At 44.5% G+C, this 13,912-nt stretch overlaps 1 protein-coding gene and 1 pseudogene across 1 annotated transcript; both read left to right on the forward strand.

The window, feature by feature from the left end:
- Positions 1-13,649, forward strand: part of LOC124001177 — a 29,511-nt pseudogene extending 15,862 nt beyond the window's left edge.
- On the forward strand, positions 10,124-12,020 carry LOC124001180. The gene is made up of 7 exons (XM_046307784.1): positions 10,124-10,267; positions 10,468-10,665; positions 10,724-10,906; positions 10,964-11,062; positions 11,170-11,367; positions 11,459-11,656; positions 11,766-12,020. Exons 1-7 carry the CDS (start codon positions 10,257-10,259, stop codon positions 11,896-11,898), a joined length of 1,020 nt encoding a protein of 339 aa, XP_046163740.1. The 5' UTR covers positions 10,124-10,256; the 3' UTR covers positions 11,899-12,020.
- Positions 13,650-13,912: the final 263 nt, after the last annotated feature.

Below are 13,912 nucleotides of genomic sequence, written 5' to 3' on the forward strand. Positions count from 1 at the left end.
TTGTTGGATAGCGAGGTAGTGGTAGGGATCCCTTCTCTTCAGATGGACTTCACCCATAAGATAATCAAATACTTCTTCACCCTGGAATAATACAACCGGCTTAAGATCAGTCCAGGTCCATACATTTAGGAGAAGATGAACGATCTTCCGGACTCATCTAACACCCTATGAAATGTTTTGTGTGTTTGACTACATATGCTGTATTCCCATCCATCATAAGTCAAGTTTATTTGTCGTCCAGTACCTTCAGAAAGTAGTCATACCTCTTGACTTATTCCACCTCTTGACTTATTCCACATCTTGTTGTTACAGCCTGGGTTAAATAGATGTATTTCTCACCCATCTACACACACAATACCCCATGATGAAAAAAGCAAAAATGTGTTTTTTTTAAACCTTATTGCAAATGTATTAATTAAATGCAGAAATACCTCAAACGTAATTATTCACACCCCTGAGTCAATACATGTTAGAATCACCTTTGGCAGTGGTTAAAGCTGTGAGTCTTTCTGGGTAATTCTCTAAGAGCTGTACACATCTGGATTGTACAATATTTGCCCATTATTTTGTTCAAAATTCTTCAAGCTCTGTCAAATTGGTTGTTGATCGTTGCTTGACAACCTGTTTCAAGTCTTGCCACAGATTTTCAAGCAGATTAAAGTCAGAACTGTAACTCTGCCACTCCGGAACATTCACTGTCTTCTTGGTAAGCAGGTCCAGTGTAGATTTGGCCTTGTGTTGTGGGTTATTGTCCTGCTGAAAGGTAAGTAATCAGCCAGTGTCTGGTGGAAAGCAGACTGAACCAGGGTTTCCTCTGTATTTAGATCCATTAGGTTCATTTTTGATCCTCTAACTCCCCAGTCCTTAACGATTACAAGCGTAACCATAACATGATGCAGCTACTACTATGCTTGAAAATAAAACATATTCAGGACAAATGATTTGCTTTGATAATTTCTTGCAGTATTTATTTCGTGGCTTGTTGCAAACAGGATGCATGCTTTGGAATATTTGTTTTAAAAGGAAGCTGTACAGAATAACTCTGTCAATTAGGTTTGTATTGTGGAGAAACTACAATGTTGATCCATCCTCAGTCTTCTCCTATCACAGCTATTAAACTCTGACTGTTTTAATGTCCCCATTGGCCTCGTGGTGAAATCCCAGAGCGGTTTCTGAGTAAGGAAGGACGCCTGTATCTTTGTAGTGACGGAGTGTATTGATACACCATCCAAAGTGTAATCAATAACTTCACCATGCTCAAAGGGATATTAATAACTTCACCATGCTCAAAGGGATATTAATAACTTCACCATGCTCAAAGGGATATTAATAACTTCACCATGCTCAAAGGGATATTAATAACATCACCATGCTCAAAGGGATATTAATAACTTCACCATGCTCAAAGGGATATTAATAACTTCACCATGCTCAAAGGGATATTCATAACTTCACCATGCTCAAAGGGATATTCATAACTTCACCATGCACAAAGGGATATTAATAACTTCACCATGCTCAAAGGGATATTAATAACTTCACCATGCTCAAAGGGATATTCAATGTGTGCTTTTTCTATTTTGACCCATCTACCAATAGGTGCCCTTCTCGTCGAGGCGTTGAAAAACCTCCCAGGTCTTTGTGGTTGAATCTGTGGTTGAAATTCACTGCTCGGTTGAAGAACCTTACAGTTATCTGTATGTGAGGAGTACAGAGACGAGTCATTAAAAATCATGTTAAACACTATTTCACACAGAATGAGTCTATGCAATTTATCATGTGACTTGTTACTCCTGAACTTATTTAGGCTCGCTGTAACAACGGGGTTGAATACTTAGTGACCGAAGACATTTCAGCTTTTCAGTTATTAGTTCGTAAAATAAAAGAAAACATATTTCAACTTTGATATTATGGGGTATTGTGTGTAGGCCAGTGACACAATCTCCATTTAATACATTTTAAATTCAGGTTATAGCAACAACAATGTGGAACAAGTCAAGGGGTGTGAATACTTTCTGAAGGTACAGGATACACATGGTACGCAGTACAATGAGGTGCTTACCTACAGGTTCCCTATCCACATGATACGCAGTACAATGACGTGCTTACCTACAGGTTCTCTATCCACGATGCCACGTGATACGCAGTACAATGACGTGCTTACCTACAGGTTCTCTATCCACGATGCCATGTGACACGCAGTACAATGACGTGCTTACCTACAGGTTCTCTATCCACGATGCCACGTGACACGCAGTACAATGACGTGCTTACCTACAGGTTCTCTATCCACGATGCCACATGTTACGCAGTACAATGACGTGCTTACCTACAGGTTCTCTATCCACATGATACGCAGTACAATGATGTGCTTACCTACAGGTTCTCTATCCACGATGCCACGTGACACGCAGTACAATGACGTGCTTACCTACAGGTTCTCTATCCACGATGCCACGTGATACGCAGTACAATGACGTGCTTACCTACAGGTTCTCTATCCACGATGCCACGTGACACGCAGTACAATGACGTGCTTACCTACAGGTTCTCTATCCACGATGCCACGTGACACGCAGTACAATGACGTGCTTAACTACAGGTTCTCTATCCACGATGCCACGTGATACGCAGTACAATGACGTGCTTACCTACAGGTTCTCTATCCACATGATACGCAGTACAATGATGTGCTTACCTACAGGTTCTCTATCCACGTGCAATGACGTGCTTACCTACAGGTTCTCTATCCACGATGCCACGTGATACGCAGTACAATGACGTGCTTACCTACAGGTTCTCTATCCACGATGCCAATGATGTGCGTGACCACGTTTCAGTACAGTGCTTACCTACAGGTTCTCTATCAATGACATGTTACGCTTACCTACAGGTTCCCTATCCACGATGCCACGTGATACGCAGTACAATGACGTGCTTACCTACAGGTTCTCTATCCACGATGCCACGTGATACGCAGTACAATGACGTGCTTACCTACAGGTTCTCTATCCACGATGCCACGTGATACGCAGTACAATGACGTGCTTACCTACAGGTTCTCTATCCACGATGCCACGTGATACGCAGTACAATGACGTGCTTACCTACAGGTTCTCTATCCACGATGCCACGTGATACGCAGTACAATGACGTGCTTACCTACAGGTTCTCTATCCACATGATACGCAGTACAATGATGTGCTTACCTACAGGTTCTCTATCCACGATGCCACATGTTACGCAGTACAATGACGTGCTTACCTACAGGTTCCCTATCCACGATGCCACGTGACGTGCTTACCTACAGCCCTATCCACATGATACAATGACGTGCTTACCTGCAGGTTCCCTATCCACGATGCCACGTGATACGCAGTACAATGACGTGCTTACCTACAGGTTCTCTATCCACGATGCCACGTGATACGCAGTACAATGACGTGCTTACCTACAGATTCCCTATCCACGATGCCATGTGATACGCAGTGCAATGACGTGCTTACCTACAGGTTCTCTATCCACATGCCACATGTTACGAGTACAATGACGTGCCCTACGGTTCTCTATCCACGATGCCAGTACGCAGTACAATGACGTGCTTACCTACAGGTTCTCTATCCACATGATACGCAGTACAATGATGTGCTTACCTACAGGTTCTCTATCCACGATGCCACATGTTACGCAGTACAATGACGTGCTTACCTACAGGTTCCCTATCCACGATGCCACGTGATACGCAGTACAATGACGTGCTTACCTACAGGTTCTCTATCCACGATGCCACGTGATACGCAGTACAATGACGTGCTTACCTACAGGTTCTCTATCCACGATGCCACGTGATGATACAATGCGTGCTTACCTACAGGTTCCCTATCCACGATGCCACGTGCTGACGTGCTTACCTACAGGTTCTCTATCCACGATGCCACGTGATACGCAGTACAATGACGTGCTTACCTACAGGTTCTCTATCCACATGATACGCAGTACAATGATGTGCTTACCTACAGGTTCTCTATCCACGATGCCACATGTTACGCAGTACAATGACGTGCTTACCTACAGGTTCCCTATCCACGATGCCACGTGATACGCAGTACAATGACGTGCTTACCTACAGGTTCCTATCCACGATGCCACGTGATACGCAGTACAATGACGTGCTTACCTACAGGTTCTCTATCCACGATGCCACGTGATATGCAGTACAATGACGTGCTTACCTACAGGTTCCCTATCCACGATGCCACGTGATACGCAGTACAATGACGTGGTTCCCTACCTGATACGCAGTACAATTCCCTATTCCACCACGATGCCACGTGATACGCAGTACAATGACGTGCTTACCTACAGGTTCCCAATCCCTACGGTTCTCTATGATGCCACGTGATACGCAGTACAATGACGTGCTTACCTACAGGTTCTCTATCCACGATGCCACGTGATACGCAGTACAATGACGTGCTTACCTACAGATTCCCTATCCACGATGCCATGTGATACGCAGTACAATGACGTGCTTACCTACAGATTCCCTATCCACGATGCCATGTGATACGCAGTACAATGACGTGCTTACCTACAGTTTCTCTATCCACGATGCCATGTGATATGCAGTACAATGACGTGCTTACCTACAGGTTCCCTATCCACATGATACGCAGTACAATGACGTGCTTACCTGCAGGTTCCCTATCCACGATGCCACGTGATACGCAGTACAATGACGTGCTTACCTACAGGTTCCCTATCCACGATGTCACGTGATACGCAGTACAATGACGTGCTTACCTACAGGTTCTCTATCCACGATGCCACGTGATACGCAGTACAATGACGTGCTTACCTACAGGTTCCTACATGATACGTGATACGCAGTACAATGATGTGCTTACCTACAGGTTCTCTATCCACATGATACGCAGTACAATGACGTGCTTACCTACAGGTTCCTACATGATACGGTTAAGAGGACGCAAGTTAAGAATAATACAAAATAAGATGAATATAATAAAACATTTAGTACATTTAGCAGGAATATAAATACAGGGAAGGCACAGTAGGATATGTGCCGGGGAGGGGCATAAAAATAGAATAGCTGCCAGGTTGGAGGGAGTGGGTTCACATGGCCCGGAGTGTCCATCTTAAGCCTCTCTTCCAACCTGGCAACCAGCTAACAAAACAATACACTCCATCCCTCCCTCTCCAGACTGCCTACAGAGTTTAACTGTCGTTTTCTCCTCCTCCTAACTTCCTTTGTTCTCTCATCAAGGTCTTTTAGTTTAAGACTTGCGTTTCTCAGGTTGAAGACTTCCAATTTTAAAAGTCGGATGGGAGCGTATGGGTGGTTAAATAGTGGGATTGGCCCAAAGAATGAAGTCTTGTTTTCTTTAGTCATTTGAAACTTCCAATCGAGCTCCGTTTATTGTTGTTTCTGTAATGTGTTGTAAAACCGGATTCTCGCATGTCGACGGTGGGAGCTGCGTTCGGGGGGGTTTTGAGCACTCCTGTCCAAACGTCATTACCATAATTGGCTGTTTATTATTGAAGAAAGTGCTTTGTAATGTAATTAAAGGGGGCTTGCGTCCATGTCCATCGGCGGTAGCAGCGAGAGCAATGTCCACTCGTATTTAGGGGAATTGTGTTCCACCGTACGTGATTACGAATCAGTCAAGGTAATCAAGTGCTGTTTTTCCCTTCCCATCGGTCTCACCACAATGTGCCTGTTGTGCCAAGGCTTCCTTGTTTCTCCAACCCACTGAAAGAGCTGCCCAACCACTTCCCCTTCTCCTGGCTTCCCATTAAAACGTTCTAAACGTTCTCATCCTCTGAGTGACCAGAGGGGGTTTTCCCATTGGAAATGCTATAAGGTAGATTTGGCGCTAAATCGGAATTACCAGCTAGTATTTTCACCCATTGGAAATGCCAACATTTAGCGTTGACATTAGTTTTGAGTAACTAAAGCAAACTTTTTCCCCCATAAAACCACAGGTGCAGTGGCACTGCCGAGCCCGAATGGTGGCCGGTGCCAACTTCTACATCGTGGGTCGCGACCCAGCGGGCATGCCCCACCCAGCCACGGGCAAGGACCTGTACGAGCCAACCCATGGGGCTAAAGTCCTCACCATGGCGCCTGGACTCATCACCCTGGAGATTGTACCCTTCAAGGTGGCCGCCTACAACAAAGCCAAGAGGGCCATGGACTTCTACGACCCCAAGAAGTAAGCCCTGTCACTCATCGTTTGTTTTTCAGTCTCCATCCCATCTCGTTATTGTAGATCAGCTTTAATATTGTAGAAAGATTATCTCCTTATGTGTGTTGTCTGTCTGCCATTTTGTGTTTGCGTGAAGGACAGGATGATTAATCCCAGTGGAATTGTTTTATTTTTATTTAACCTGAACTTGGCAAGTCAGTTAAGAACAAATGTTTATTTACAATGACGGCCTAGAAACAGTGGGTTTACCTGCCTGTTCAGGGGCAGAACGACATATTTTTACCTTGTCAGCTCAGGGATTGGTTCTAGCAACCTTTCGGTTACTGGCCCAACGCTCTGACCACTAGGCTACCTTCCGCCCCATAATGAGTGTCTTTATAAACAAAGCTCTACTCTCAAGGTTCGAAGAATGTAATCGTGGATGTCACTCGTAATACCAGTGTTCTTCAACGGATGTAATGAAGTCCAAATGTTACCTTCTTGAAGGTTTTAAGATGTTTCGAAGTCATGGTGACCTTTCTCAACCAATCAGAATTAGTCAACATTTAGTCACACTTTTACCTAGATATCAAAATACTATAAAGGTGTATACTCTGCCGTACAATCTTGATGTGGGTAAGCAGGGTGCGTTCATTAAGACATATGACATAACGTTTTGCAACGGAAAACAAATGAGCGGGTCTTTTTTTTTTTTTTTTTTTCATCGGTGGCAGGAATGTTGTTCCACAGCCTGTAAACATTATCATGCCTAACTCCAATAACCCAAATTGATCATTCATTAAGCTTCTCCACTGAAACCTCCCATGTGTTTTTCTTCCTTATCTACGGCAAACGGCAAAGCCAAGAATAACAGGAACTCCTTTGCTTTCTTATGCTCTTTACAAAGTTTTGTGGCTTTCTGAGCTTTTGAAGTGGTTCGGAAATCACAGAGAACTGCTATTAATTAAAGTCTTATTAAAAGTCTGTGTACGGATACTGCAGCCGATGACTAATGAAAATCGTGCAATCTCTGTGTGCTATGGGCTTTAATACCGTCCACGCTATCACTTTATAGCCATGTCTGGCTTAGAATATCATGACTGAGAACTGATCTGACTGATTAAAGGAATATGATGACTTAAAAAGTAGGAACTGATTGATCAGAAGGAGTACACACTTTTTTTCCATGGCGCATGGTTTGATATCAGAATAAATTGAGTTGACAAGATAAATATAGTATTTGTATATGGGGGGGGTTACCACAATCGCCAGGAGAACTAGTCTGAAAGGAAATATTTCCCCACACCCAGTTGAGTTTCACCTAGGTATGGGATTCAGAAATGGAGCACAGAGATATATATCCTTCCTGGATTGAAAGCAGGAGAATTACGACAGTAAGAGCCACAACTGACACGGCTGTTTATATTCTATGTATAATCTGTCTCTCCATACCAGTAGTCCAGTATGTTGATAAAGGCTGACTCCAGAACCATTTGGTATGTTATAAAGATACAATCGATGAGTATTTCTCTCAGCTTGTATTCTACTTCGAGTGGCTGAACTGTCCATTATCCAGTGTTTTTGGACTAGTTTTACAGTTGGATAAGACCGTTTGGATAGCAGTAAATCTTCCTGCTAAAGCGTGAGAATTCTGCAGTGTGACTCAGTGGAAATGTAAGAGTAATGGGACAAAGGTCCGATAGTGGTTACTATGTCACCACTACTAGAATTCCCCTTGTGCTCTTCTCAACGAGCCCCCTTAAGAACTGCCGAGTCAGCAGTCTGGCTTGTCAAGAACCGTAACCACGTTATATTCTACTCCGTCCAGGAAAGTAATTGTCAGTTTTCTGACTGTCACAATAACATTATATAACAGGCGACTTCATTTCAGCTCAATTGTGTTGTTTTTATTAATATGAAACCTGAAGACTCGAAAAGAGCTACGCCAGAAAATTTCAAAGCCGCAATGACCGTCTCTTTCTGACCGTATCAGTGCTAGGCTAGCAGCTAGGGAGAGCTGAGAGAAAGTAAACGCTAAATCACAATTTCAAAGGCTCTGGTTGGCGCCTTGTGAAATGTATGGCATTCCGTCTGTTCTCGACCACTCCTTGTGCACATTGTGCCGGCCGGCGCTGCCAAATGTGAGAGGAATATAGATGCTAGGCCTAATTGCCAACGATCGCCCTTAAAGTCTGCCTCTATAGTGTAATGGCTAAAATCAGCGCAAGCTGTTTCTCATTTGACCGCATATTAAGTGTTCCTCCTCTGCAGAGTTTGAAGTTTGTGCTCCCCCTCCCCCCTCGCTCTCTTTCGCGCTTTCTCTCTCTCTCTTTGTGTCTCTCTCTCTCTCTCTCTCTCTCTCTCTCGCGCTCTCTCTTTGTGTCTCTCTCTCTCTGCCCTGTCATTTCCACCTATTGTAATGAATACAAGTCCTCCACAATCAGAGTTCATCAAAGTATTTCATCAAAGTATTTAGGACCAGAACACATTGAGCGTAATATACAGTAGAACAGGTTCACTGGATGGCAATTCTAGAATGTTTATTTCTTCCCAGTGAGAATGCAAGTGTTAGCCCCATGGCCTGAGCTATAGATCTGATAGGAAATAGGACAATATGATAAAAAGGTGTGATTTTCCAGTACAAAATTCACTAATTTATGGGGAGAATACAGTCATTTATGGGGAGAATACAGTCATTTATGGGGAGAATGCAGTCATTTATGGGGAGAATGCAGTCATTTATGGGGAGAATGCAGTCATTTATGGGGAGAATGCAGTCATTTATGGGGAGAATGCAGTCATTTATGGGGAGAATACAGTCATTTATGGGGAGAATACAGTCATTTATGGGGAGAATACAGTAGTAGATGTGTTCAACAGTGTGTTTGCATTACGGAGGTCAGGAGGAAGGTGATCCCATTGCTGCCTATGGAGATGGAGAAACGGGAGCTGACTCGTTGGCACACCTGGACTGTCAGACATACACAGGGATCTGGGTTCCACCACCTGGACCGTCAGACATACACAGGGTTCTGGGTTCTGCCACCTGGCTGTCAGCCTGGTCTGCATTGTACTGTACTGCAGGCTCAGGACTCACTGTTGTGCAGAGGAAAATAACGGTACCTCAGCAGTACTAGGGGAGTAATTAGGGAGGTTATTTAATTGGTCTATTCAGTTGATTTGAACAGGGACCATGTACTAAAAACACACGTTTCAGGACACTTGAGAAATGATACATTTGTATCAGATTTAGCTGACAGCTGATTTACATCTGCAAGTGGGTTCTTTGACAACCCAGAACCCAGAGTCCTTAAGAATGAGATTCATTGACTAATTTAAAGTCCAATTCAAGAATGGAGGGGGAAAAGTGAAATTTTCTGAATGAAATTGAACCCCAAACCAACCCTTAAATTGTCCGCGGGCTTCAATATGTAGTTTCAGGAGTGAGGTAGACAGGAGAGGACACTGCAGAATATGTGGAACTGGAGTTTACATCCTACTACAACTCTGCTGGTCAGGAATCCATGAGGTTTAATGTGTGTAAACGTCGTGGCTCTTGCTGCGGCTCTAACAGTACAAATCCATACAAGCCGCTCCGCTGCGCACAACAGTCCACACGACCGCAAGCCGCTGAGAAACAGAACCACATTTGACAAATGTGATTATTATGAGGAAAGTGCATTGTAACGGTGGCGAGAGAAGGAATGTGATTTGAATGTTACCCCCTTTGTCTAAAGGGAGGAATCTACAGTAGTATCTAATGAATCTAATCCTTGACATATGTCATTTATCCCCTACTTGTGTGTGGCGGAGTCATGGAAGGTTGTATTTAGACTAGTCTGTTTTTTACAGGAATTTTCTCATTTTGGTTTGAGACTAGCTGATTAGCTGTGTTTAGACAATTTTTTTGTCCCGTGTTTATTTTTGAACCAGTTGTTTAAACTGAGAGGTCTAACAGAAGGTTTGAATTTGACGGCGAAGGTCTGACGTTTAGGTTGAGCTCTTTCTTTGCCGCTGACTTGAAGCAACGTCTCTGAGTGCTGCTGGTTCATGTGTCTGAGGTTCTTCTCATGTGGTCCCCTGGCGTAACGGTTGCTGCTGGTTCATGTGTCTGAGGTTCTTCTCATATCCCAGGTCCCCTCCCAGGTCCCTGGTTCTGGCGTAATCCCAGGGGCTCGAGTGCTGCTGGTTCATGTGTCTGAGGTTCTTCTCATATCCCAGGTCCCCTGGTCCTCGAGTGCTGCTGGTTCATGTGTCTGAGGTTCTTCTCATATCCCAGGTCCCCTGGCGTAACGGGGCTCGAGTGCTGCTGGTTCATGTGTCTGAGGTTCTTCTCATATCCCAGGTCCCCTGGCGTAACGGGGCTCGAGTGCTGCTGGTTCATGTGTCTGAGGTTCTTCTCATATCCCAGGTCCCCTGGCGTAACGGGGCTCGAGTGCTGCTGGTTCATGTGTCTGAGGTTCTTTTCATATCCCAGGTTCATGGTTCATGTGTCTGAGGTTCTTTTCATATCCCAGGTTCTTTTCATATCCCAGGTCCCCTGGCGTAACGGGGCTCGAGTGCTGCTGGTTCATGTGTCTGAGGTTCTTTTCATATCCCAGGTCCCCTGGCGTAACGGGGCTCGAGTGCTGCTGGTTCATGTGTCTGAGGTTCTTTTCATATCCCAGGTCCCCTGGCGTAACGGGGCTCGAGTGCTGCTGGTTCATGTGTCTGAGGTTCTTCTCATATCCCAGGTCCCCTGGCGTAACGTGCTGCTGGTTCATGTGTCTGAGGTTCTTTTCATATCCCAGGTCCCCTGGCGTAACGGGGCTCGAGTGCTGCTGGTTCATGTGTCTGAGGTTCTTTTCATATCCCAGGTCCCCTGGCTGGTTCATGTGTCTGAGGTTCTTTTCACCCAGGTCCCCTGGCGTAACGGGCTCGAGTGCTGCTGGTTCATGTGTCTGAGGTTCTTTTCATATCCCAGGTCCCCTGGCGTAACGGGGCTCGAGTGCTGCTGGTTCATGTGTCTGAGGTTCTTTTCATATCCCAGGTCCCCTGGCGTAACGGGGCTCGAGTGCTGCTGGTTCATGTGTCTGAGGTTCTTTTCATATCCCAGGTCCCCTGGCGTAACGGGGCTCGAGTGCTGCTGGTTCATGTGTCTGAGGTTCTTTTCATATCCCAGGTCCCCTGCTGGTTCATGCTGGTTCATGTGTCTGAGGTTCTTTTCATATCCCAGGTCCCCTGGCTGTGTCTGGGTTCTTTTCATATCCCAGGTCCCCTGGCGTAACGGGGCTCGAGTGCTGCTGGTTCATGTGTCTGAGGTTCTTTTCATATCCCAGGTCCCCTGGCGTAACGGGGCTCGAGTGCTGCTGGTTCATGTGTCTGAGGTTCTTTTCATATCCCAGGTCCCCTGGCGTAACGGGGCTCGAGTGCTGCTGGTTCATGTGTCTGAGGTTCTTTTCATATCCCAGGTCCCCTGGTGTCTGAGGTTCGTATGTGTCTGAGGTTCTTTTCATATCCCAGGTCCCCTGGCTAACGGTGCTGCTGGTTCATGTGTCTGAGGTTCTTTTCATATCCCAGGTCCCCTGGCGTAACGGGGCTCGAGTGCGTGTTTACTTCAATTACCCAAATACATGGCCTTTTTTTCCAAGCATATGAAGTGCATTTTGTGAAGTTCCCTCAAAGACCTCTTCCTAAAGTGTCCTTGAATTGAGTTGGTCATGCCATTCATCCACACAGTAAGTTAGAAGTTTGTTCCTCACTTACCAGACAGCGTTTCAGGGTCAGGCTGTTGAAATGAGACGGTGCTTTCTACATGTTTGTTTTCTTCTTCGTTTTCTTTCAGCCATCAAGACTATGACTTCATCTCAGGGACACGGATGCGTAAGATGGCTCGCGAAGGACAGAACCCTCCGGAAGGCTTCATGGCCCCCAAAGCCTGGGCTGTCCTGGTGGAGTACTATCAGTCCCTGGACAAGGCTACCTAAGGTCAAATGTGGTCAAAGGTCAAAATGGGGAACATCCGGGTCGTATTCATTAGGGCACACCATAGTAAAACTTTTTCAAATGTTTTCCACCAGGAAAAACGAAAACAAGCGGTTGTCATTGGACAAGTCCAGATAGTCCCTGCCTGCTTCAGTCTGTTTCCCTCTGTTTGGTGCCTAATGAATACGACACAGCTATCTCCTCTAAAACAGTTAAAAGATTAATACGAGGACCACTCAACAGCTAGATGTCCCTCTCCAACGCACACACCTCTCTATTCTCCCCTTCTCCTGTATTTTCTCCTCTCCTCTCTCTCGTTCTGCTGCTACTGCCACTGGGCTTCAGTCTTACCACACTGAGTATGTACTTTATTTCAACTCACCATTACAAATTGGTTTCTCTAATTGTGCAACTATCAGTATTTTTAAATGTGTTTTAAACTGGGTTCAAATGTTCATTTTAAAAGGTGTGAAGAGGCAAAGATTGTTGTTTTTAGAGAACGATGCTTAAAGTTTCCTCATGATGTGACAAGATGTGGTTTAGTTGAGGATGAAAACATGATACATGTAGGAAGTCAATGCACCTCTTAGTACTGTTTCCTAGAACTCTTACCGTGTCCATGGCTAACGTGATCATATTGATTCTTTTGAGTGTTTGGCTTTGTCCCTTTGTCCCCATGCACACTTCAAATAAGTCAGTGGAAAGCGTAGACTCATTTAGTAATCTGAAAACAAGCCATCGCCGTGTAGCTGCAGTATGTGGGTAACTGTCATCTGAGGTTGTTGACCTGACTGGAACTGTGGTTTGAATTGGAGTTTGCGGTCAAGTTGAGTGCCTTGTCTTTGTCAATCGTTCTCACACAGAGACATTGCACCCCCCCCCCCACACACACACACACACACACACCTGTTCATACTCCCACTTGCCTCTGTTACATTAAAGCGGTCCAATAGATCCAGGAAGTGATCTGCAAAGCAGATGAGAACCGAACTAATGACTAAACCTTTAGAAAACCTTCCTGTTTTACCATTAGCTTTATTTCTCCATACTGATAAATGATGTTCTCTTTTCACCTTGATGTAGCATGTAGTGAAGTGTTTACCACCTATGACTGTTTTAGTGAACTATCAGTATTTATTTTTTTAGTTGATGTTTATCACACAGGAGGTTGGTGGCATCTTACTTGGGGAGGACAGGCTGGTGATAGAGACTAGAGCAGGATAGGTGGAATGGTATTCCATTTCTTCTGTTCCAGCCATTATTATGAGCTGTCCTCCCTCGGCAGCCCCCTGTGGTCTGTCACTATATATATTTTAGTTTGTTTGCTTGTTTTAATATTCTTTGTACTGAGTTATGATATTTTCCATTTGGTTACTACTGTACAAACATGGGTCTGCTCTGCCAGTATGGCCGGAAGAAAAGAGATCGGTTTATATATTATTGTCCATGTTCTCCAATAAAGCATTTTTAGCAAATGGATATATTTTGTATTTTATTTTTTTGTTGGTTAGCCACAGGCCATGATAGATACATATAAATAAAATGCTTCCAGACTCTCAAAAATATTGTGTCATCAAAGAATTCATGTTTAACTCAGAACGAAATCTAATTTGCTTCAAAAAGAACTACCATTGATGAGCTTTTACTGACTTAAACCAGAGTAGGTGATCTCATTCCCAATGTATACCGTTAAAATACCCTGCCATCTCCCATCAGGCACATATAGTGCTGACGTATGTGTG

The sequence above is a fragment of the Oncorhynchus gorbuscha genome, linkage group LG17 (genome assembly GCF_021184085.1).
Source record: "Oncorhynchus gorbuscha isolate QuinsamMale2020 ecotype Even-year linkage group LG17, OgorEven_v1.0, whole genome shotgun sequence".
Classification (NCBI taxonomy): Eukaryota; Metazoa; Chordata; class Actinopteri; order Salmoniformes; family Salmonidae; genus Oncorhynchus; species Oncorhynchus gorbuscha.